The sequence below is a fragment of the Vanessa atalanta genome, chromosome 7 (genome assembly GCF_905147765.1).
Source record: "Vanessa atalanta chromosome 7, ilVanAtal1.2, whole genome shotgun sequence".
Lineage (NCBI taxonomy): Eukaryota > Metazoa > Arthropoda > Insecta > Lepidoptera > Nymphalidae > Vanessa > Vanessa atalanta.
Window position 1 is genome coordinate 9,399,191 of NC_061877.1, and position 22,400 is coordinate 9,421,590.

Consider the following 22,400-nt stretch of genomic DNA (forward strand, 5'->3'; position numbering starts at 1 on the left):
AGAAATGTTGCCTCACCAATGATGTTCTTTTATCTTTAGAATATAATTGTGCCTGTATATATATATATATATGTGGTATACTAAGATATTTAATTTAATTATTTTAATGTTACACCTCCTTATTAGAGGATTTATTATTTATAAGTATGATGACACTAGGCAGGTATCAGAGAATGTAACCCGATGTAAGACGTGTTAATTTGGATTCGGAAATTATTAAAGAAATATCACTCTTTTTAAAACGTTTCAATCACTATAATCGAACATATATTTAGTTAAATAGTCATTTAATGCGAAAGGTCATAACTTCACATAACGACCATTAATAAACGAATATAATAATAATAACCTGTAGTTTAAAGGAGAGTTGAGCTTTTGAACAACAAGCATTGGATATAAATGCGTTTTGTAAAATAAGCACATAAGCACGTTAATTTTTTTAAGTACTTATTCTAGATTACTATTAAAACGTTTTGACACAGTTCGGTAAAATATTAAAAACTTTAAAACTACATAATGAATCGATTAAAAGACTAAGAGATTATTTCTAAAATAGGTTCTAAAAACACTTTCATAAGAAATAAAGTTTACTACGTATTTTTATAGGTTGAGGCCTATTTCTAATATTGGTTTGTAGAAAATCGGAAGAATTATAGTAAAACTGATTAAACTATAATATTTTATTCGTGTCCATAAAATCGTATTTGTTATAACCGCGGCAAAAGTAGATAAAGGCAACGCATTCTCGCAATTTACGGAACCCCTTTTTCATTTATGTCGCTAAATACTTTTCCCCCTGCAAAACCGTAGATACAAGATTCATGAGTTATGACAATTATTACCAATCAACTTATTTGACATTTAAACACTACTGTCAGTTACAATCATGTCAGAAATCAGTAATCTGACTATAGTGATTTGTCAAAGTGACAAGCTCAAGTTTAAGTTATCAATAAATCAATAGTATCGTTATCTCGCTGGTATTTATAACATAGCGATTGTGTACACAATCTTTGCTGGTATTTTATAGACGACAGCACTAAACAAACTCTGTAAAAATGTGAATTTGTTATTAAATAAAAATAAGATGTTGATGATGATTATTAGTTATTTTTTAATATTACATTAATGAAAAATGTTAAATATCATCGATTGTTTTTTTTATATTTAATATTGAAAAGTAAATTACTATCGGAAACAAATAGATTATAAAAATGGAAATAAACAATGATGATTTAGACGAAGATGAAGTGTTTGACGAATCATCTGTGTTCGCGCATTTCAATAATTTTTCGTTCAGAGACACCAATGGAAATAAAAGTAACACTGAAAGTGCCTTGGATGTGAGGTAATGAAAATACTCATTTATAATAATAATACTAAAATAATTCTAATGTACTGGTACGTATACAGACTATTTATATTATTGTACTTGTTTGTTATGTATGTAGAAGATTGTTGATATTTATGCTGTAGGCTTTATGCTTCCTAGGCAGATAATTAAGTCTCAACTAAATATATCATACTAATACAATATTAAATTGACCCATTTACTGTACTTTATGTGATAGTAAAGTATAAAAGTTTTATTAACATTTCACTAACATGTACAGAATAATGTCCGAATAATCTTATATTGTTATTATAATTATTTTATATCATTGGTGATTTCAAAGTTAATCAAATGTGGTACTTGAGATGTATCATAACATGGTTAAAGTTTAGTTACATAGTATATACTAATACATACCTCAATGGTATATTAGCAAATCTTAACAAATTTTACGAGGTTTCTACTTAATCCAGTAAACAATGTCCAACACAAAGGATACAAATATAAATAAGCAATCATCTATTTTATATCAGAACATATTAATAACAATAATAACTTTTTTTTAGTGCTCTTTGCTGTGATGAAGAAATTAAAGGTTATGATAAACTAACTGGTAAAACATGGATCTATCCTACAAACTACCCAATAAGGGATTATCAGTACAACATTATCAAAGCTGCTCTTTTAAAAAATACCTTAGTAAGTTCTTAAACATCTAATTATCATTGGATGGATTTTGTTTATATTGATTGATAAACTTATTCTTTTGCTACTTGTTAACAAGTTGGCCTTAAAATCCTTAACTAACCACTGAAAATACTTGTTTTTAACTTGATCCAATATGTAAATTCATTTGTTTGTTAAATATATATGTACTTATTATTATTTTATTAACCAAATTGTTGGTAAAAAATGGGCTTAATTCCCGAAGGCACTTGTTACTAAGTAAATGTAAATAAAATAGTTGATCCTGATTTAAATGAAAATTACAAATACTTTTCAAACCCAGGTGAGTCTACCAACTGGATTGGGCAAGACATTCATAGCAGCAGTTGTAATGTTTAACTTCTATCGTTGGTATCCAACGGGAAAAATTATATTTATGGCACCAACACGTCCACTCGTGGCTCAACAGATTGAAGCTTGCTACAATATAATAGCATTGCCTCGTAATGACACAGTAGAAATGACAGGTATTATTTATAAAAATATAAAAAAAAATCCTTAAAATATTTGCTAACCATTATATTGAATACTTCAGCAACCAGTTTTTTGGTCAGGTTGTCTTTCGACATAGGCCTCTCCTAGTTTCTTCCATTCGTGTCTGTCATGAGCAAGTCTTCTCCAACCTTTTTTTAGGATATCTTCCCATCTTTTGATTTGATACCCCTTTTGTCTTTTTCCATTCCTAGGATTCCATTCCATTACGTCTTTCGCCCATTTCTCTTTGTTTGTTCTCATAATGTAGGCAACATTATGTCCAGTTCAGGGTTTTAATCTTTAGTAAGATATCGCTCACTTTTGTCTTTTTCGTTATTTTCGTAATCGTCGAAAGACAATCTGACCAACAAACTGGTTGCTGAAGATTCTACATACCACTTTAATTAACTAAATTGATTATAACTATTAAATATTATATAGTGTTATAAGTTATTCATAAGTATTTGGCCAGTGAATAAAGGCTTTTATTATTATTATATTGCATACAATTGTCTTACCTAATATTCTCGGTTAAACCTGTTATAATTAAAAAAATACTGAATAATAAACACATTTACAATGTTGATTTTAAAAAATAATATTGTAATGTAAATAATCCTTGCAACAGTCAATGCATTGTTATTTAATAGAAATGTTTTACAGGACACATGCAATTAAATAAGAGAAAAACAAATTGGATAACAAAACGAGTAATCTTTGCGACACCTCAAGTTATATACAATGATATAAAGTCGGGTATATGTCAGGGAGACAAAATCAGGTGTCTTGTTGTTGACGAAGCTCATCGGGCAAAAGGGAACTATGCGTATTGTCAGATCATGTCCACTCTTACAGAAATGGGACACAGAATATATAGAGTACTTGCTTTGTCTGCTACACCTGGCAGCAAAGTTGAAGATGTCGTTAATGTAAGATTTTTTTTATAATCATTACACATTAGTAGAAGTACACATTTCAATAAGTCTCATTTTTCATTTAAGGTTGTAAAAAATTTACGCATAGCCCACTTGGAGTTAAGGAATGAAAATAGTATAGATGTTGTGTCATATAGTCATTCTCGTAAAATTAATACAGTCGTGATCCCATTGGGCGCTGAATTGACACAGTTGAAAAAGCAATACGTCGAGGTAAGTCTTAACTGCTTAAATTGAGACGCCTTATAGAAACTGTTCAAAACAAAATAAGGTCCACCTTATACAGTGCGGTATTTGCGCGAGCATTGTCTTTCTTATAGGTAAAGTATTCAACTACTCCTTATGAAAATGGGATAACATAAGGCCAGATACTACTGCTGCCAGCTACTCCGAGCGTGTAGCTCGAAGCTGGCAGTAGTTACAGTAGCTTCTTTCCAGAATTACCAGCCTTGTTTTACCACGCAAACTTATCCCGTACCAAACATTTGGTTTAGTACCCTAAACGGTTTATTCCGGAACCCGAAATTCCAAAAAACGTTCGCCTACACTTCGTCAGACGCGTCGATCATCACTAAAAATCTCCATTTTAGATTCCTTAAACAGTTCTCGAGTTATGTACTCTGGAACGTTTGCCAGCTTCATAAAATCGATTCCGAATATTCCGATCACTTACTCGTGTCTATCTGTTATACCATTCGCTGATAGCGTTTCCACACCTTCTGCTCATCGCAACTCACCATGATTTCTTGCCCCTGATTTCTGCAGTTCTCTTTCCTGAATCATCAGCACTAGTTTTGATGCGGTTTCCATATCCATATGGCGGCGAAAACAAGGCAAATTCAGAATGTAACTGGGAACGCAAGAGATTGCGAATTTATGCTATGAATTTTTGACCACTTAACATTTTTTTACTACTCACTTGAGAATTTTATTAAATTTATCGCTTAAAACATTGGTTAAAGTCATAAATGTCTCAATATTCTTCACTTCGCTAATCATTACCTTAAAAATATTTTTTTCACCAAAACGTAGAATAACTTAGGGTTAATATTTGTTTTGGGTAGTTTATAACCACATATATATGATATATTTAACCACATTTTATGTACAATTACAGAGTGCCACATTTTGTGATAGAATATCTAAATGTTACAGATACTTGATGGATATGCGAGAAGATTAAAACAATTGAATATTCTTTCCCATGATGTAGGTAATTTAACCAAGGGAAGGGTTGTCATGCTCTACAAAGAATTTCAAACAACAGAACGTGGTGCCAGGTATACAGACAGCGACTTTTATTTTAAAAAATTTAATAAGATTTTTTTTTTATTAAGGACTATGTGAAACATTTTGATATATGTAGCATTAACACATAAACAAACACTAACTTATTGTGTATTTTACGAACCTGTAGTTAAAAAGTATAAACTTACTTAGACCTTTATTTTTTTTTAATATGGATTTCGAGAATGAAACTGTCCTTTTTTCAGACTATACCTTATAGTAATAAATTGTAAACTTGCGTACGTTCTTGCGTACTCTCTTTCCCAAATGAGCTGTCGTTCTTTTTTAGTGATTGAATTTGAATTGTTCTCATATTTCCAGACATCCACAACATAACTTCATTATGAAAGATTTTACGCTATTGATCGCATTGTACCATGGTTATGAATTGCTCGTGAAGCATGGCTCTAGAGTATTTCTGAATTATTTCGACGAACACCCTGAAAAGTCGTGGATACAGGCTGATGATAAACTCACCGCTTTACTAGAGAGATTAAGAGACGATCTCGGCGTTGATCCCCTCTTGTTAGATAGAAGTGTATTACCAGATGGAACGATACCAGAAGTAAGTTTCTGCTTAGTGTCGTTTAAGTTACATTATCATATAATTTTATTGTAGAACTTGTTCAATTATAATTTTACTATTGATCTCCCAATTGTAGGGAATATTGTTCATCGTCCATTTTCATACATCGACGATCGTTTTCTTAAGCAATCGATCATAATCAGTGATATTACAAATCATTCATGAATTGTTTGTAAATTTAACCAAACATTAATTACTGTTTTAATATGTTAAGCTCATTGATTGGTTGGTTTGTAATGACAATTTTATGATTAAACCAGAGTTAACCAATCGAAACGCTATACACACTTTTCAAATCCTTGTGTTTCTATTATCTATTTGATTATAATACTACGGGATAATAATCTAACTGAAATTTGTTAGTGCTTTTATTAATTAATACCATTGCCATCATTCTGGTGGTAGGGCTTTGTGCAAACCCGTCTGGGTAGGTACCACTCACTCATCAAATATTCTACCGCCAAACAGCAGTACTCAGTATTTTTGTGTTCCGGCTTAAATGGTGAGTGAGTCAGTGTAACTACAGGCACAAGGGACATAATATCTTAGTTCCCAAGGTCGGTGGCGCATTGGTGATGTAAGGAATGGTTAATATTTCTTACAGCGGCATTGTCTATGGGCGTTTATGGTATCCATTTATCATCAGATGGCCCATTTGCTCATCCAGCTAACTATATCATAAAAAAAAATTTGTAATATCACAATTGGAATTTCAGATACCTCAGAATTTAGCTTTTGGTCATCCTAAATTTTATAAATTGAAGGAAATTATGCTCGAACATTTCACTAACGCAAAACAAAAAGGACAGGAAACTAAAGCCATAGGTATGATATTTGGTATAATATTTCAACAATCGAGTTCTAATAATGGCATGATTTGCAAATTTTTGGCACAATCCAATTTCAATTAGGTAACGGAAAATCATTCCTAAAAAACTAGCTATAAGCTTTAATTATTACATTCAAACAATAATTATAATAAGCACAAACAATACTGAGCCGCATCCGTAGTAATCTGCCCGCTCTGAGCCTGTATATATTTTTATTATTATGTTTATCAATTGTTTACACTTTTTTTTTAATATTGTAAATTTTAAAATGCCTGGCCGACAATTTTTGTCTCCGATAAATATGCAACGTATAAAACATACCGCATTGTATATGAAATATATGAAAATTCCATTTTAAACCGATTACTACTTATCTCTATCTAAGTTTTCTTTAGTATTTTATACTTAAAATGTCCCAGAATTGATGGACGTACTAACGATACGACTTGTTTTCAGTATTTTGCGAGTACCGGGAAAGCGTTCATCTCGTACACTGCTTACTTCTGCAATGCCGACCTCTGATCGTTCCACAGATGTTTGTGGGGCAAGGGACTTCCGGTAAGTGAACTTAATAGAATTATTTTTATCATCGTCGATACGTCGCCAACTACGAGTGCTAAGATTTTACGGCCCTAGCGGGAAGCGTCGCACAGGGGTAGTAGTGACTAAGACGCTCGGTTCGGGCCGCAGGCAGGGACGGCAAGGCGGCGGTGTCGCAGAAGCAGCAGCTGCGCGTGATGCGCGGGTTCCGCTCGGGCGCCTGCAACGCGCTCGTGTGCACGTGCGTGGCCGAGGAGGGGCTGGACGTGGGCAGCGTCGACCTCATCCTCTGCTTCGACGTGTCCACGCGCTCGCCCGTCCGCCTCGTGCAGAGGTATTTATGCTTCTACGGGGAAATATATCGGAGGTGCGACCGACTCGTCTGTCGTACCGGGAAACGGCATGACGTTGCCGTTGAGATAACAGACACTGGATAAACAGCACAGTAACCATTTATATTAAAGGCGACATCGCGCTGAATTAATACTGTTGTAATAAATAATACAATACACACGATACTATATCTAAAAAAATCGATCATTAACAATTCGAACAATGTATGTGTGTGGTGTATTTACATAAGAGCGGATAGAAGGTTCTTTTGTTATCTTATTATTTAATCAAAAATATGATTACATAAAAGTACCATCGTTCAGTGCACAGTCACGACGTAGAGTTAACTATGCATACTAATCAAATATATTTGCGCTGTAAAAATATAAACCATTATATTTTCAATTATCAGTGTTACTCCAACACTCTTTAAATCGGAAGAGCACAATGTTTATGCTTGTACGATTGTTATATGAATCATATATCGCATATAACGGCTTTAGGTACCTATAGCCTATTCCAATGGAAGTAGGATAGAAGATAAACAAACCTTAGATTTACATATTACAAGCGATTTGCTAATAACTGAGCTATATTATGAGCTATTAAGGGTTCATGATTAATATATCTTTATTTATAATACAACAGACGACATTGTGAATATCATAGATTAATCGAGCTGTCGACCAATGATGTCGCGTCAATTAGCTGTCAAATGTTGTTTACTTGGCTTTTTTCCCTGTTATGACTGGAAAAGAGTGTGTACAAGTGTCTACGACGCGTCTAAAGTGTCCCCGCGCGCGCAGGTGCGGCCGCACGGGCCGCGAGCGCGGCGGGCAAGTGTTCATCCTCGTCACGGAGGGCAAGGAACATCAGGTATGCATGTATTGTGATCATATTATTATTATTATTATTATTTAAGAATTGGCGCGACGCATCTTTTGTATGAGTGTATTAATAATAATAAACCTGTACTTGGATATATATCGCTGCCGTGATGACGCAATGGTTATAACTCGTGGAATTTAACCGACTGCGGCTTCTAATTTGGGTTCGCACCACTGAATTTTCACGTGTTTAATTTGTGTTTATAATATTAATCTCGTGCTCGGAGATGCAGGAAAACAAAAGGCCAAGCGACTGATAAGGAAATGTAATGTTATTAATTTGAACTATTATGCTATTATTGTCATTCATTCACGGCCTCCGTGGTCGAGTAGTGTGTACACCGGTATTCATGGGTACGATGGGACAGGATAGGCATGGAATAGGGAATTGGCAATTCCCTATAAATAATAAAAAAAGGCTTAGATATTTTTTTATAAAACAAGCTGCCCGTTCAGACTTCGTATGAGTGGAATAAGTTATTTTTGTTGAAAATAATCGCATCTCCAACCACTGGAGTTCCAATAGAAAGAATCCAGATACCCACTAAAAAGATTCATTAAAATCGGACCAGCCGTTTGTTCGTAACAAAGATATAACATATATGTATAATTATATAATTAATTTTAAATTAGTATAAGTTTGTATAATAATTTCTATATTTAATATGTTAATTAAAAATATTAAAAAATCTACTGTTATAGACATTGAAAGAAAGTATGCGTCAGAGGGACGGACTAAATCAAAAAATATTGGAATCTAAAGAAGTTGAAAATAGCTTATACAAGACGAACCCTCGGATGGTACCTCGAGACTTGACGCCGGAGTGTCAAAAAATGTACATAACTGTTGACAAAGCGAAAAACAAAGAAGATTCGGAACGACCAAAAAAAGTAAACGATATCCCATATCCGCTTGTAATAAATAATTATTCCACTTTAGTAAAACATACTGTTTTTATTAATTATAATTAATACTTGTTAGGGAGATATCATATTAGTAACAATTATTAAAATTTTATGTTTAAATCTCATTTAGCTTGATTTGATTGATTGTTTACTACAAATTACTTAAGCTAAGAATTTTAACCTTTTGATTAAAGGGTCAAACAAATTTGAAGAGTATGTTATGTCGGAAGGAATCTAGAGGGACATCAAATCAAAACGAATGGATAAAGAAGGACGATTTTGATAAAATATACCCAAGAGGTTATCGGGATTGCAATTTTTTTGCGCAGCCCGCCGCTTATTTTTCAATGAGCAAAGGTAAGCAAACGGTTATATCCAGGGCTGTCAGGTCATCTTGTATAATGTCAGATTATCTTGTATAATTGGATATAAAAAGTATATCCGTAATATACTATATTACGGATATACTTTTTATATATACATTGTTGCTAAGGCAGAACAATACGTAACAGTTTTGTTAATATTTATTAAATTCGTAGGTAAATTGAGAAAAAGGTTGTCTGTAAATTACGGCAACACTGCTCAACAAATTTATTACTTCGTATAATAAGATTTAATTCTGTATAATTTCAATGAACCGTATAAAATAAGTTGGCTCTGCTGGCAGCTCTGATAATAACGACTGTCGTTTTAATTCGGGAATGTTTCTCACAGAATCAATTAAACAAATCACAAATGTGGACGGCGGTTCCCTTCTAAACTTATCAACGTGGTTAGAATGGCAGAGAAATTTACAAAAGACCATCAATATTGGACATTCTGAGGACACGGTCATATTGACAGCCGTTTTGAAAATAAGCGAAGGAAAGAATTCGGATATACTTCCTTCTACTCAAATTTCAAGTATGTATATTTTTTTACAACACTGATTTTATTACGTGCTTGTGAACTTTTCAAGTAAGCGGAGATTTCCAAATCTTAAGTTCTAATGCTCAACAAAAAAAAAAGTGCCACACCTGTACTAAAAAAGCTGAAAAGTATGTTGAACAGCAGACTACTTACTTTTAAGAAAATTAAAACCTATTTTTGTATACATTGTTTTTATTTTATTTAATATTTCTAGCTATTGCCAGTCAAGATCCACAATCTCAGAATGTATTTTCTTCACCGGTAAAAACTAAACCTAAACAAATAAAGAAAAAACAGAAGTTACCTTTAATAAAATCTCCGTCTAAGAAGGACGGTGATATTCGAACGTTATTCAGTACTGCTACAAAGTCAACAAAGAATTATACAAAACTTATTAATGATTTAGGTATACACAATGATGGTAATATACCGACGCGTGTCATTAATCTATTAGTGGATCTTTGTATACAAAACACAAATGTAACAAAGACTTGCTATATTTGTCTCAATGTTTGCAATTGTAAAATGATACAAAGCATACGAGAAAAAGAAAATTTACCTTTTTTAATGCCTATTAATACAGAACCTAATTTACCGAATATTGATTTGATAGACGATTTAAATGTAGATTCTTTTCTTAATTATGATAATCAAACTAATAATAATGATGATAGAAAAGATCTTAATATAGATGCAAGTAAAACAGATATCGAAAACAATATTGCTCAAGACACTAGTAATAATTTTGATATAGAAATTGATTTTGATTCTTTGAGTGAACAAGATTCACCAGTTTTAGAGAAAGTTAGTCAAGACAGAAAGCTAACCAATGGAAACACGAATTTCGATATAGGAGATATAGATGACATATTCGCTGAAAGTAGTCCTGAAATTGTTTCGAATATTGACGATGATCAAAATAATTCTAAACCAAAAGAAACTTTAGATTATTTTCGGCTGAACAGTATCGAAGACATATTTGCAGACTCAGATGATGAACTTCCAAAGTCAGACACAGAAAATAATTTGCCTGCACTAATTAGTAACAGTGCATTTAAAACAAAGATCGTAGTTTCACCAGACGGAGACACTGAAGAGAGAACAAACCAAAGAAGAGCAGTGAGACCACCGAGTCCGTCTATATTATCCGGAGGTATAAAAATAAATGGACAATCAACGTCTCCTATTCTTTGTAGCCAAATGCGTAAGCCAAATACGACGAGGGCTATTTCAAATCAATTTCAAAGCTCTACGCCTTTAAACAATGGTAAAGCTGATAATCTAAAAGCGACGCTTAATAACGAAAGAGACTTAAAAAATACGAGTGATAAGAGTATGTTTACAATTACTGAACTCGTAGATATGATTAATAAAACTGAAAACGAAAACCTCTCTGGATTAACAACGTCGAATATTGGTGGACGGAATATAAATGTACAAAACAGAACCACTTCACCGATAATATCTACTCAACGAGATAAAACGATACTAATGGACACAACAGTATCTGATAAGCAAAAAGTAATGACTTCGCAATTACCATTACCTGAAAGTATTTTTATTTCTGATAGCGACGATGAAGACAGCACGCATGAGTACGCTGCCAACACAGAGAAAATTAAAGACGGAAATACGTCGAATAAAAGAAAAATTGAAATCGATAACTTTGCTTCACCCTACTTCAATAAAGAACCAAATACCGAAAAGGAAAATCTCTCTGGATTAGTAATATCGAATATTTGTGATGAAGGTCGAAATGAAATTGTACAAAACAGAACTACTTCACCGATAATTTGTACGCAGCGAGATAAAACAATAAGAATGGACGTAACCCAATCTGATAAGCAAAAAGTAATGACAACTCTATTACCGCTATCTGAAAGTATTCTTATTTCTGATAGCGACGACGAAGACGGCACAAAAGAGCACTGTTTGGACATAGAGAAAAGAAAAATTGAAAATAAGCCATTTAAAAGAAAATTTGAAGACGATAACTTTGCTTCATCACACTTCAATAAAAAACAAAAACTAAATAAGGAACACGGTCAAAAGCTAACTTTACAAAAAAAAGTTCTTGCAGCACTCACATCTAACAAATTTAATAATGATTCTTTTGGAAATAACAATACGTATGCTAATTTCGTGCTCACATCGCCCAATACATCACCAAGATTAAACTTACATAAAGAATATGAAAACCCGTTATTATTTAAAAGTCAAAAATGTAACGACACCGAAAAAATACAAAGTAAGCTTGATAAACTTCAGATGTATCGACGTGATGCTAAATGCAGTCCCACAAATAATATTTTGCGAGATGCAACGAATACATCACATTTATTGAACAGGAGAAAAATAGCTTTTAGTGACAGCGATGATGACTTTGTTAGTAATGAAAAACCTCAGAGAAAATTAAAATCGAACGATGTTCATGCTAATGGTGTCACCAAAAATAAAATAAGAAAAGTGAGTATTATTTAAAGCTATACAGTTAATTTATTATTATTTACTTTATATTTATGATTTATACTTGTGTTTAGAAGAAGAAAGCAAGTGAATTTCTTGACTTGGAAGCTGAATTATCAGAAGACGATGAATACGGAAGTGGTGATGAACTCACAGATGAAAGCGTGGGTAGCATCATAGATTTCATATGTGACGAAAATATCACTCACGATGAAGAGGATATACAGGCTATATACTTAAAATCTGTCAAGTATGTATTTGAATTATGAACAAAGAATATTAAAAAAAATACCGATATTATTGTAACCAATTTTGATTTGATTTTTTGTGACAAAATATTGGTCAGTTGTTTAGTTAAAATAATAATTCATTTAGTTAAAATGATATAACATAAAAAAATCGTTTGGTAAGGCTTTGTGCAAGCCTGTTATCACCCGCTCATCTGGCATTCGCAATACTAGTTCTAATTTGATCAGTGGTAGTACAAGGGACCTTATATCTTAACACCCAAGGTTGGTGGTGCATTGACTATGTAAATAATATTTCTTACATCGGAAATGGTTCATATCCCATTTGTCCACCAACCTATATTATAAAAAAGCGGTAATTTAAGTTGAATGTTTTGTTATATGCCGATATGATTAATTATTTTATTATTTTGCTTATGTAATTTTTTCAACATTTTTGTGGTGTGTGTGATTTTCAATTAAACTTTATATTTTTTTAATTAATCATTTTAGAAGCCCAGTAAAAGGAGTGTTCAAAATACCACAGTTCACGAACAAGTACAAAAAAGCTGATGTTTTATCGCAATATATTGAGGAAAATGACACTTATGAGATGGTAAGATTTTACTAAATATTACATTACTATATTGATCGTTGGGCGCACATATATGTGAATAATACTTCCGTTATAACGTACTTACAATTATATTTGATATCCTGATGTAAAAAATATATATGTAGTTATTTCTATAATTTTGTTACAAGCAAAGCTGTACAATTTGTAAGAAAATTAAACAATTTATTACATATTACTGATGTCGAACTCTTAATAATTTCAGGATAGTTTTTGCGTGGATTCCCATGTTGGACTAACACAAATTAATGAAGTGTCCGAGCTGGAGCTAGCTGAAATGTTGTTAGAAGAAAAAAAACGAAATAAAAAGTTTTCTAAAGCTTTACCCAAAATTACTGAAAGGAATGATGAAAGTCCAGTTATTAAGAGAAAATTTAAAAATGTTAAAAGACAAATTAGCAGTGATTCTGATGATAGTAGTTGATATCAAGTTCATTGTCCAATCATTTATTGGTCACTTCTATCTGTGATATTTGTGTCTTGTTAAGTAGGTGTACAATTTTATTCAAATAATTATTTTATTATTCCTAGTATGTAAAAATATTGTTACTGTCTTCTTAATGGGCAATGTGTATGTGTATGTACATTAGGGAGCTTCTTAATCATGAGAACATCTAATAATCGTTTGATTATAATTTTCAAAAAATATTCTGTTGATGTACAAATTATTGTAAATATAATTTAGCACCCTTCGTCCACTTCTACTACGGATCATGAGCCAATATGAACAATAATTTATTCTTATTATAATAAATAAAAGTATTTTTAATAGATTATTCTTTTTATTTACTCTTTACATAATATTTGTATCGATGCTAAGAGAAAAGTCAGACATTTATAACATACTTAAATACAATCTAAATGGTCTAACTATGTTATATTACTACATTTAATAATTATTTCCATTAAACCTCAGCTTCTATGGGTTTTGGTTCCACTTCCTTGGTCTTTCTTATTTTATGCAGCTCTTCCAACTCAGCTTGTAAATCCGCATATCGCTTTTGTAGCTGTTTTTCGCGTTCTGTTTGACGGTTGACGTCTTCTGTGAGAGACTAAAGAAATATAATGTTAGTAACCAACTTGATGTATGTAAATAAAACAGCAAAAGCTCCCCTTTAAAATTAGCGTCATCTAACTTTGCTGCTTGAACACCAGACGTTCGGAAAGACTAGCTAAAGTATAGCTATGTAAAAAGTGTGAGCATAATTCTTTATAATATAAGTTAATTATATCGAAAATGCTATGCTATGATTATTTTATTAAATTTAATATACGTAAGACTCTTAGTCTTACCTTTTAAAGTACTAAGTAAGATTGTGCCTTTAGAAATCGATGTTACGTCATATTTGCGTATTCTGTGGTCTCGTGCTGATTAAGAGTAGGACGAATTGAATATATAAAAACCATATGGAATATACATCATAAATGTCTCTTATCCTAGTAATGCCCGAGTAACAAAGTTGTTTGACGCAGACCCGTAACCTCTAATAATAAAATCAAAATACAGACGAAATAGTCTAAAAGAAATACGAACCTCTATTCTACGTGGAATGGCGGCCTTTTCTTGTTCAGCCAAAAATTTAAACGTTGATAACTCTAAATTCGCCTGTTCGATTTGATCTTGTAACTCTTGAAATTGCTTTATTAGAGATGCCGTTCTGCTTTGATAACCACCTATTGAAAAAAATAAATCTTTATAGTAGTTAAAGAGTCAGGCATCTATAAATTTGGGTAAAAATAATTTTATTCATATAATATCAAAAAATACAAGCTTTTATTTATTTCGTTTATATAAGGGCGGTCCCTCATCGGCACCACTCGTCTGTAATATAACATTATGAGATTCGATTTGATGAATTACTTTACAGTATGCTGACTAACCACCATTAATTTGCAGTCGAGTTGTTATTGCAATGTATTACTCATGTAATTTGTTTTTTATGTTACCTGTAAGTACTCGTAATTTCTTTTCCATTTTTGAGCATTTCTTAGCTTCCTTTGCCATGTGGTTTCTGTTTTGTTCTAATCTCTTCTCTGCAGATTCAAGTCTGTCTTTCTTGCTGGCTAAATTAGCGCGCGTATATCTGTTCTGTCCAGGTAGGAACAGCACCTGAGAATTGAATTTGAACATATATCAAACTGAACTTCCTTAAACTTTGTCTTGTTTATAAAATAAATTGGGGTTAATGTATAAGTTACAGATTGCTCTTCTTGTTTGTAATGAAATTCCTCCTTTACAACTTTATCGACATCGGCTTTATGAGAGCCTGCACTCTACCCCGAGCCCCCTGATGCCTGCGTCATTAACCCTATATTATTGACGCATTTGTTGACAGCGGTTTGGTCCCTATATATCCCTCTTCAGGTTATTTTAGAAACTCACTTTATGCATGCGTGTTTTTTAAATTAATTTCAAATAAGCTTTATTGTGACAAGCGCATCCTCCGCTTTAAAATAAAAGCATGCACATACTGACCTGAGCGAGGCACTCCTCCCAGACCTGCGTGTAGGCGTCAATGCCGAGGTCTCCGTGGCCCATGCCGGCGCGCACCACCTCCATCTCCTTGCGCAGCTCCTCCTTCGCCTCATCAAGCTCTTCGGCGGTGAACTGCTCGTAAGGGTGCTGCTCCAGGTACGCCAGGTGCGAAGCTTGCAGTTGAACTATACGTTTCTTGTCCACACCTATATTAATTATAAAATATTGCATTCATGCTCGAGTAACGAAAATGGTTACAATTTCTTAATATAAAATTAAATTATTCAACTATTAACCTTCTCCTTATAAGGCGAGTATGCCTCAAAGCGGCAGCTGGATAATTATAGTTTGTTATTACTTTACACTGTGTCAGTCTAGATATATTGTAAAGTAGAATAGGTATTTTACTTGGTGTTTGTACAAGCCTATCTGGGCAGGTATCACCCATCCATCTGATATTTTACCGCCAAACACGAATACTTAGTATTGTTGTGTTCCTGGTTCGAAGGGTGAATGAGCCAATGTACCTACAGACACATGGAACATAACGTCTTAGATCCCAAGGTTGATGGCGCGTTGGTGATGTAAAGAATAATTAATATTTCTTACAGTACTATAAGGAAATATGAATCGTAACGAATGCAACTTCTAAACAAGTCCGCCCAGACTAGGTGACATTAGACACTAAAAATATAGTACCTATATGGATTCTACGATAAAAAATATACAGTGGAATCCGTTTATAATGACATCGAAGGGAATTGACAAACACGTCATAATAACCAGACGTCATACAAAGCGTTTTGTGAAAAAAATAAAATATATAGGTAGGTATAATAATAGGTATTTTGCACGTAATAAGTACATACGAAACATGTAAGTATGTCCTACATTATTCATATTTTCATGTAAGTAATCTGTAATTTTTGTCTGCTTTTGCCTTGTAATAACAGTGCCTAATACTATTGTGTATAGAGGACAAAGCCATGGACAAATTATCATTTTTACTATTTCTATGAATAAATCTTCTGCGGTAGGTAATGGTTCTTCCTCGCCTTTTGTCTCATATGTGATGATCCTTTCAAGTGTCAATTATTCACTCAGATTAAAAATAAAAACGAGCCGGGTGTTTAACGAAACATTACCGAAGGTGTAAAGAATCATGGCGATCATTATAACTGGACATAATTTATTAAAAATGGGTCATAATAAGCGAACTGTCACTATAAGGGAAGTCATTATATCCGACCTTTTTACAACGAATTTTATATGAGAACCAAACTTCATAGTGTAAATACGTCACAATAAACGGTTGGTTAATATAAGCGGAGTCATAATAAACGGATTCTACTGTATATATGAATAAATGTAGTGTACTTACCGGGCGGCGGGTCGTGCAGCGCGTCGTAGTGCAGCATGGCCAGCATCTCGGCCTTGAGCAGCTCCTCCGCGCGCTGCAGCGACGTGAGCGGGCCGGCGCCGCGCACCACGCTCGCGTTGACCTCGGCCGGCCGCGCCGCGCCCGCCACCAGCGCCGACGAGCGCAGCGCCCGCGCCGCCGCCTCTGTGCGCCGGGGCGGAACCGTTATGTACGCTATCTACGGGACCCGGTTTAAAGGTCTCCACTACGCGAACTTAAGGCCGTTGAGCAAGAGAAGAGTGAAGAGTGAAGAGGCCTCTAATAATTATTTTACTATTTCATTTAAATATATTTTCATTTATGTCACAGCCTTGACTAGGTTTTTAGTCTTTTTAGCAATAACTTTTAAAACAGTAGTAAGTCATATTATTATAATTTTGACTATGTCTAGACATTAAAATTGTTAATTTGTCGGAATTATGTAAATTTCGATTTTCTCTGTTGTGGAGGCCGGGGCAGGTGCACCGGTTGCCTTCCCCTGAATATATAAATAAAGAATTTTTTCAAGGAATCAAATTAGATTAACAGAACTAAAAGGCTGCTTTTCCCTTAGCTAGTATCAGACGAGGGAAAGAGCAATATTTTATAGTCATGTCGAATAAGTTTATTTTTTTGACTGTGTGGCAGGTTATTTATTCCGTTCAGAGTAACGGTCTCGACATAAATGGGACGGCCGTTTGCGTGTAAGCCAAAGTAAAAGAGCTGCAACGCACGGCGCTCCTCCTCCTCGCGCAGCGCGCGCGCGTCGGCGTCGGCCTGGTCCTCGGGCGGCGCGTCGCCGGCCGCCTCGCCCGACTCCGCCTCGTGCTCGGGCACCACTATCTCGTAGTCGTTGCGAGGCGCGGGCAGCGCCTGCAGCGCGGTGCGCACTGATGCTTTCAGCTGAAACGACAATGTATCGCTGCTATAGGAAAAAAGATGAATGATGAAAAAATTTTACGTATTCAATATTCGATGATTTTCCAAATCGAATATAATTTTACATTTTTACCATCCTTTTCTATATCATTTACACCCAACTTTAAAAAAAGTAGGTCTCCTTTTTTCCTTTGTACTGATTTATATGATTCTTTTTGTGTTAGATTCAGAGGTGGTTGGTTGCAAATATTTCAATAGTGGAGAATTTTATTATAATTTTGTTTTAAGTTTCACTCAGGAAATTTATAAAGTATACATTTTTAAAAAATAAAATAAGATATGTAATCGATGTGTTAGCCTTTACAGATAGGTACAAAAAAAATTACCTGCTTCTGGACCTGATTATTTTGTTGTGGAGTTTCTCCAGTGCTTAACTGGTCTTCTGGATTTATACTCAGCTTGTCGCGTAAGCCAGGAGTCTATGGAAGGAACAATATTATTTATCAATTATTTTATTTCATAACTATATTAGTGGTCCCATTAGTGGATCACGTAAAACTTACTACTAGGCCGGGCTGCTGGGGACCATGACCAGGAGTAGCGAAGCTGCCCGGTGTCGAAGCTTCACTGCGTGTTGATCTGCAAAAACAAGTGAAAAAGAACATTTGAATAATATCTCTCTGAACGATTTATTAAATATAACTATCTATTTTCAAATCACTTAAAAAAAGTGTAAAGTTAAATGATGAATTTTGAAATGTATTTATCAAATATAAATACTAACTTGACATTATAATCATTTGCTTACCCTTATCCCATTTATTTTGGGCCGGCGCAGGGTGTAAAATTCATAGATAAAATTTTGCAGACTTATACAGACAGCAGCCTACTAGATGTCAACTTTCCTTGAAGACAGTTTAACCCGTTGGTTTGTTCCTCACTACGACAGGGACAATCAATTGATTTACGTGCTCGATTGATGGATGCCCTTCATAAAAACGATTCTTATGACACCCATGAATTCAGACCTTACGCCATTCCGCTAGACGCCGGGGTCACACGGCTTTTTTTACTCAATATTATTTAAAACCTTACCTCATAAATCTAATACAAAAACTTACCTAAATGGAGTAGCGATAACGGTGTTTGGCGTCGCGACTGCTTGGGACTGTGGCAAGGCTCCGGAAAAATCAGACTCGTGTAAGGGAGTGTTAAGTCCGCCTTTCAGAGGTGTATCCACATGTGTTAGGGCCATCACATTTTGTGCTTCCATTAGGATTCTGAAATTAATTATAAATTCTAATTTGCTACAAAATCGTATAATTATTAATTTATAACAATTAATTTTATAAAAAATTGTCTATAAAAGACCCGCCCCAACTTTGCACCGGTACAATGCTGATACTACAACTTTTACAGCGTATTTGTCATTAGACATTACAGTCCGCTATGTCCCTGCATTTTTTATCTATAATATCTTCGAAAATATTCATTTAGATTACATGCTGTAAAGAGCCATATTGATCTATATTAAATGCACAATATATTTAAGGTACTTAATTGAGAAAGGATTTATATAGTATTGCTTAAAATCGCTTCGTAAATAAGCCATTATTTCTTGTAAAAAGTAAAGGATAAAAAATGGTTAATGTGAGTTATCCCTAAGATATACCATCGGTAATTTTTTTGTATATCTTTTTAAGGTGTACAATACTGTATTACATTTTTTTTATCTATCTCGTAAGGTACAAACAGCTTTTCCAATGTAAGCGCAAAAAATTATATATATTTATGACATCACATTAGATACCTCTAAATTAGTTTTCTACTATATTATGCGTGTATTATACTTATAAACCTTCCTCTTGAAACACTATCTATTAAAAAAATCGCATCATAAAGATTTCATTGTAAATTGTAGTACTGTCTTACTGTACACTGTAGAGTAATATACTCCTACAGATCCGTCTTTTTTGAAGTCAGCTAAAAAGAATCTGTAATGATATAACATTTGTGTACCTGTCCCGCTGCGAGTGCGCGGCCGGCGTGCGCAGCGCGGTGGCGGGCGCGGGGGTGAGCGCGTAGTGCGCCAGCAGCGCGTCCGTGGCCGCGCCCGCCTCGCCCGCACTCTCGCGCGCCGCCTCCGACGCGCGGCCGAGCTTCACCACTTGTTGCAACTCCTGTGGGATAGAAGATGTAAAGAGATATCATCTTAACCAGTCGTGGAATAACGGCAAACGAATGCGATGCGATGAAGGCGATGTGCCTGTGTACCAAGGTAATAATATTATTTAAGATAAAAGCTATAAATATTGTTTGGGCTTACTTGATCTGAAACTTGGGGTTCAGGTAAAACGAGTTTGCTCCTTTTTCGTGCAGGATTGTCACCCTGTAACATTGCTTGAGGCACGTCATTTTCTTTGCGTTGTTTTAGTTTCTGTTTGTCCTTGCGACGCTCTCTCTGAAAAACAAAGTTCGTAAAGTTTTCTTTAAGCACTTATAATGAAGTAATATTGTGTTTTAATTGAATAATCATATATACTTAATTTTTAAACTTATTTAGCCATCTAACTGAAAATTTAATATAACATTTTTATTTTACTAATAATAAAATTGTAAAATTAATGGTACATAAAATATACTAGTAACATAAAATCTTATACTTAAGTTTGAATATTAAGTATGCAAGATCTTAATCTACCTCTTCCTTTTCTGAGAGTAGTTCTCCGTCAAGATGTTGTTGACGAAGTCTTGAAAAATCAGGTGCCATGGGATCCACAATTTCAGTAGATGTATCATAGAATCCAGCAGCTGGCCTTTTCTCAAAAGGTATTTCTGAGTTATAGTCCACACCACGTTTCCTCTTACGCCTGAAATATTGCAAATATAGATGTTACTAATTTCACCCAAAATTATCAAAGTAATAACAACAAATTGAAGAAATTACAGTTGAAGTTTTTTGCCTCTAAGTTATAAAATAATTTATAAATATGGCAATAACACGAGAGGTGTTATTGGCTCTGTTCTTCTTATATTTGTTTTGCTATATGATTTTTTTGCTATTTGCTATGAGATTTGTAGTACACCTATTTGGAAATATATTTGTATAGCTCTTTTGGATTAACACATGTTCAGTTTTTATATTATTAAGATTAGTTCTCTTATTTAGATTTTAAAACACATTTTTCTATGTGTACATGTTGTTAAAATGTTAATTGTATTTGATGAAACAATAATAAAATTATTTTAAATAATTAATAGTTACTTAAAAACTAAAAGACAATAGAAGAATATGTTGAAAAGAATAAAGAAAAAAAAAGTAACCTAATTGGTACAGAAATTCCAGCAGCACTGAGTTCTCTCCTCTTCTGCAGAGCTGCCAATCGGCGTGCCTCTTCTAACTGCTTTTCACGGGCCTTCCTTTTTGCCTTTTTACCTTGTGTATTGGCTAAGCGAGCTCTTGCTTCTGAGAGCATTTCCAATTCTAAAAAGAAAATTATTTGATAATAACAGACATTTAGATATCTCAAAATAATAAAAAATGATAATATTTAATTATATTAAACCTAATCACTGTTTTATTGGGTTAAAAATTTGTTTTTCATTTAAAGGAATTAAAAAATTAATAATACTCTACTTTTAATTAAATATTGGTCAATGTAATACAAATTGATTTATGGAAGAATCCTACCATCTTCATCCATGTCTTTTGGGTCAGGTCTAGCTGGCTTTGTCTCTGGGTTAGGATCAATTTCTCCCGGTTTAAGTTTACGAGGATCATCTCCCATATCTTCACCCTCCTCCTTCTTTTGAGCTTGGTCACTGAAATTTAAAAGGATTTTTGTGAGATATTTAAATTAATATATCGTAATGTGAATCAAATGAGATCATATTACGTGTGTACAGCATGTTGGAACAAATTTCTCTAAGTGATTTAGTTTGTTTAATTATTGAGAATGAGACTTCTTACAGTAAATATTCATATCGCTCTAAGCATTGAGCAGCAGTACGACCAATGATAGGAGCAATAGTTCTCCACTGCGTTGGCATCAACTTGGCGAGGTGTAGCAACTTCTCGTCCTCCTCTCGTGACCATTCTGTCTTCTTAATACTCGGATCCAGCCACTCATACCAACGAGCTTTACATTGTTTGGCGGATTTGCGGTGAAGTAGCGAAGCAATACGAGACCATTGATTTTTCCCATATTTCATAACAGCCGCTTTAAGAATTTCATCCTGGGTACATAAAATGATAATTAGAATAATACGTAGAATGATAATTTTGGTTATTAAATAATTTTATTTAAAAAAATCTCATTATCTTAATTATTATAAATAACAAACCTCCGTGTTCCGCCAAACGCCACCTTTTATCATAATTCGCGGCATGGTGATATTCGTATATTACAAAATTTTGTGATTAGAAAGTTTCTTTATCTTAAGTTTTAGTTTCTGATGCTAAATTTCTAACCCAAAAACATCACAATTGCAATATATTATGATTGTGACATTTCGTCATTAAACTTCAATTCCTAATCCTATCAAACGAAAATGTATTGGGGACTGGAGACGC

At 33.8% G+C, this 22,400-nt stretch overlaps 2 protein-coding genes across 5 annotated transcripts; one reads left to right on the forward strand and one right to left on the reverse strand.

Moving 5' to 3' along the window:
- Window positions 1–1,136: 1,136 nt before the first annotated feature.
- Window positions 1,137–13,846, forward strand: LOC125065105 (Fanconi anemia group M protein). Of its 3 annotated transcripts, none has more exons than XM_047672531.1 (18): window positions 1,137–1,348; window positions 1,900–2,032; window positions 2,343–2,526; window positions 3,197–3,462; window positions 3,535–3,681; window positions 4,624–4,748; window positions 5,077–5,320; window positions 6,058–6,166; window positions 6,628–6,729; window positions 6,862–7,045; window positions 7,851–7,920; window positions 8,634–8,822; window positions 9,032–9,194; window positions 9,552–9,740; window positions 9,961–12,212; window positions 12,287–12,462; window positions 12,953–13,055; window positions 13,279–13,846. In XM_047672531.1, the coding sequence occupies exons 1-18, from the start codon at window positions 1,215–1,217 to the stop codon at window positions 13,495–13,497; spliced, it is 4,989 nt and encodes a 1,662-aa protein (XP_047528487.1). In that variant the 5' UTR covers window positions 1,137–1,214; the 3' UTR covers window positions 13,498–13,846. The 3 variants fall into 3 exon arrangements, with proteins under 3 accessions (XP_047528487.1, XP_047528489.1, XP_047528490.1); XM_047672533.1 differs by having other exon boundaries at window positions 12,290–12,462; XM_047672534.1 differs by lacking the exon at window positions 3,535–3,681.
- On the reverse strand, window positions 13,830–22,383 carry LOC125065106 (cell division cycle 5-like protein). 2 transcript variants are annotated; one of them, XM_047672536.1, is made up of 16 exons: window positions 22,172–22,383; window positions 21,798–22,063; window positions 21,519–21,649; window positions 21,152–21,311; window positions 20,529–20,697; window positions 20,154–20,288; window positions 19,847–20,007; window positions 18,949–19,107; window positions 18,391–18,466; window positions 18,214–18,306; window positions 17,732–17,851; window positions 16,931–17,051; window positions 15,550–15,755; window positions 15,021–15,183; window positions 14,608–14,747; window positions 13,830–14,125 (listed from the first exon to the last, which is right to left on the reverse strand). In XM_047672536.1, the coding sequence occupies exons 1-16, from the start codon at window positions 22,214–22,216 to the stop codon at window positions 13,979–13,981; spliced, it is 2,292 nt and encodes a 763-aa protein (XP_047528492.1). In that variant the 5' UTR covers window positions 22,217–22,383; the 3' UTR covers window positions 13,830–13,978. The 2 variants fall into 2 exon arrangements, with proteins under 2 accessions (XP_047528492.1, XP_047528491.1); XM_047672535.1 differs by having other exon boundaries at window positions 16,931–17,113; window positions 17,683–17,851.
- Window positions 22,384–22,400: the final 17 nt, after the last annotated feature.

Excerpts from the sequence above, each read along its gene's own strand:
- LOC125065105 (XM_047672531.1), top strand. The coding sequence starts at position 1,215 with ATGGAAATAAACAATGATGATTTAGACGAAGATGAAGTGTTTGACGAA. Across the intron at positions 1,349-1,899 it reads GAAAGTGCCTTGGATGTGAG|TGCTCTTTGCTGTGATGAAG; the intron begins GTAATGAAAATA and ends ACTTTTTTTTAG. Across the intron at positions 2,033-2,342 it reads CTCTTTTAAAAAATACCTTA|GTGAGTCTACCAACTGGATT; the intron begins GTAAGTTCTTAA and ends TTTCAAACCCAG.
- LOC125065106 (XM_047672535.1), bottom strand. The coding sequence starts at position 22,216 with ATGCCGCGAATTATGATAAAAGGTGGCGTTTGGCGGAACACGGAG. Across the intron at positions 20,698-21,151 it reads GGAATTTCTGTACCAATTAG|GCGTAAGAGGAAACGTGGTG; the intron begins GTTACTTTTTTT and ends GCAATATTTCAG. Across the intron at positions 14,748-15,020 it reads GAAATTACGAGTACTTACAG|GTGGTTATCAAAGCAGAACG; the intron begins GTAACATAAAAA and ends TTTTTTCAATAG.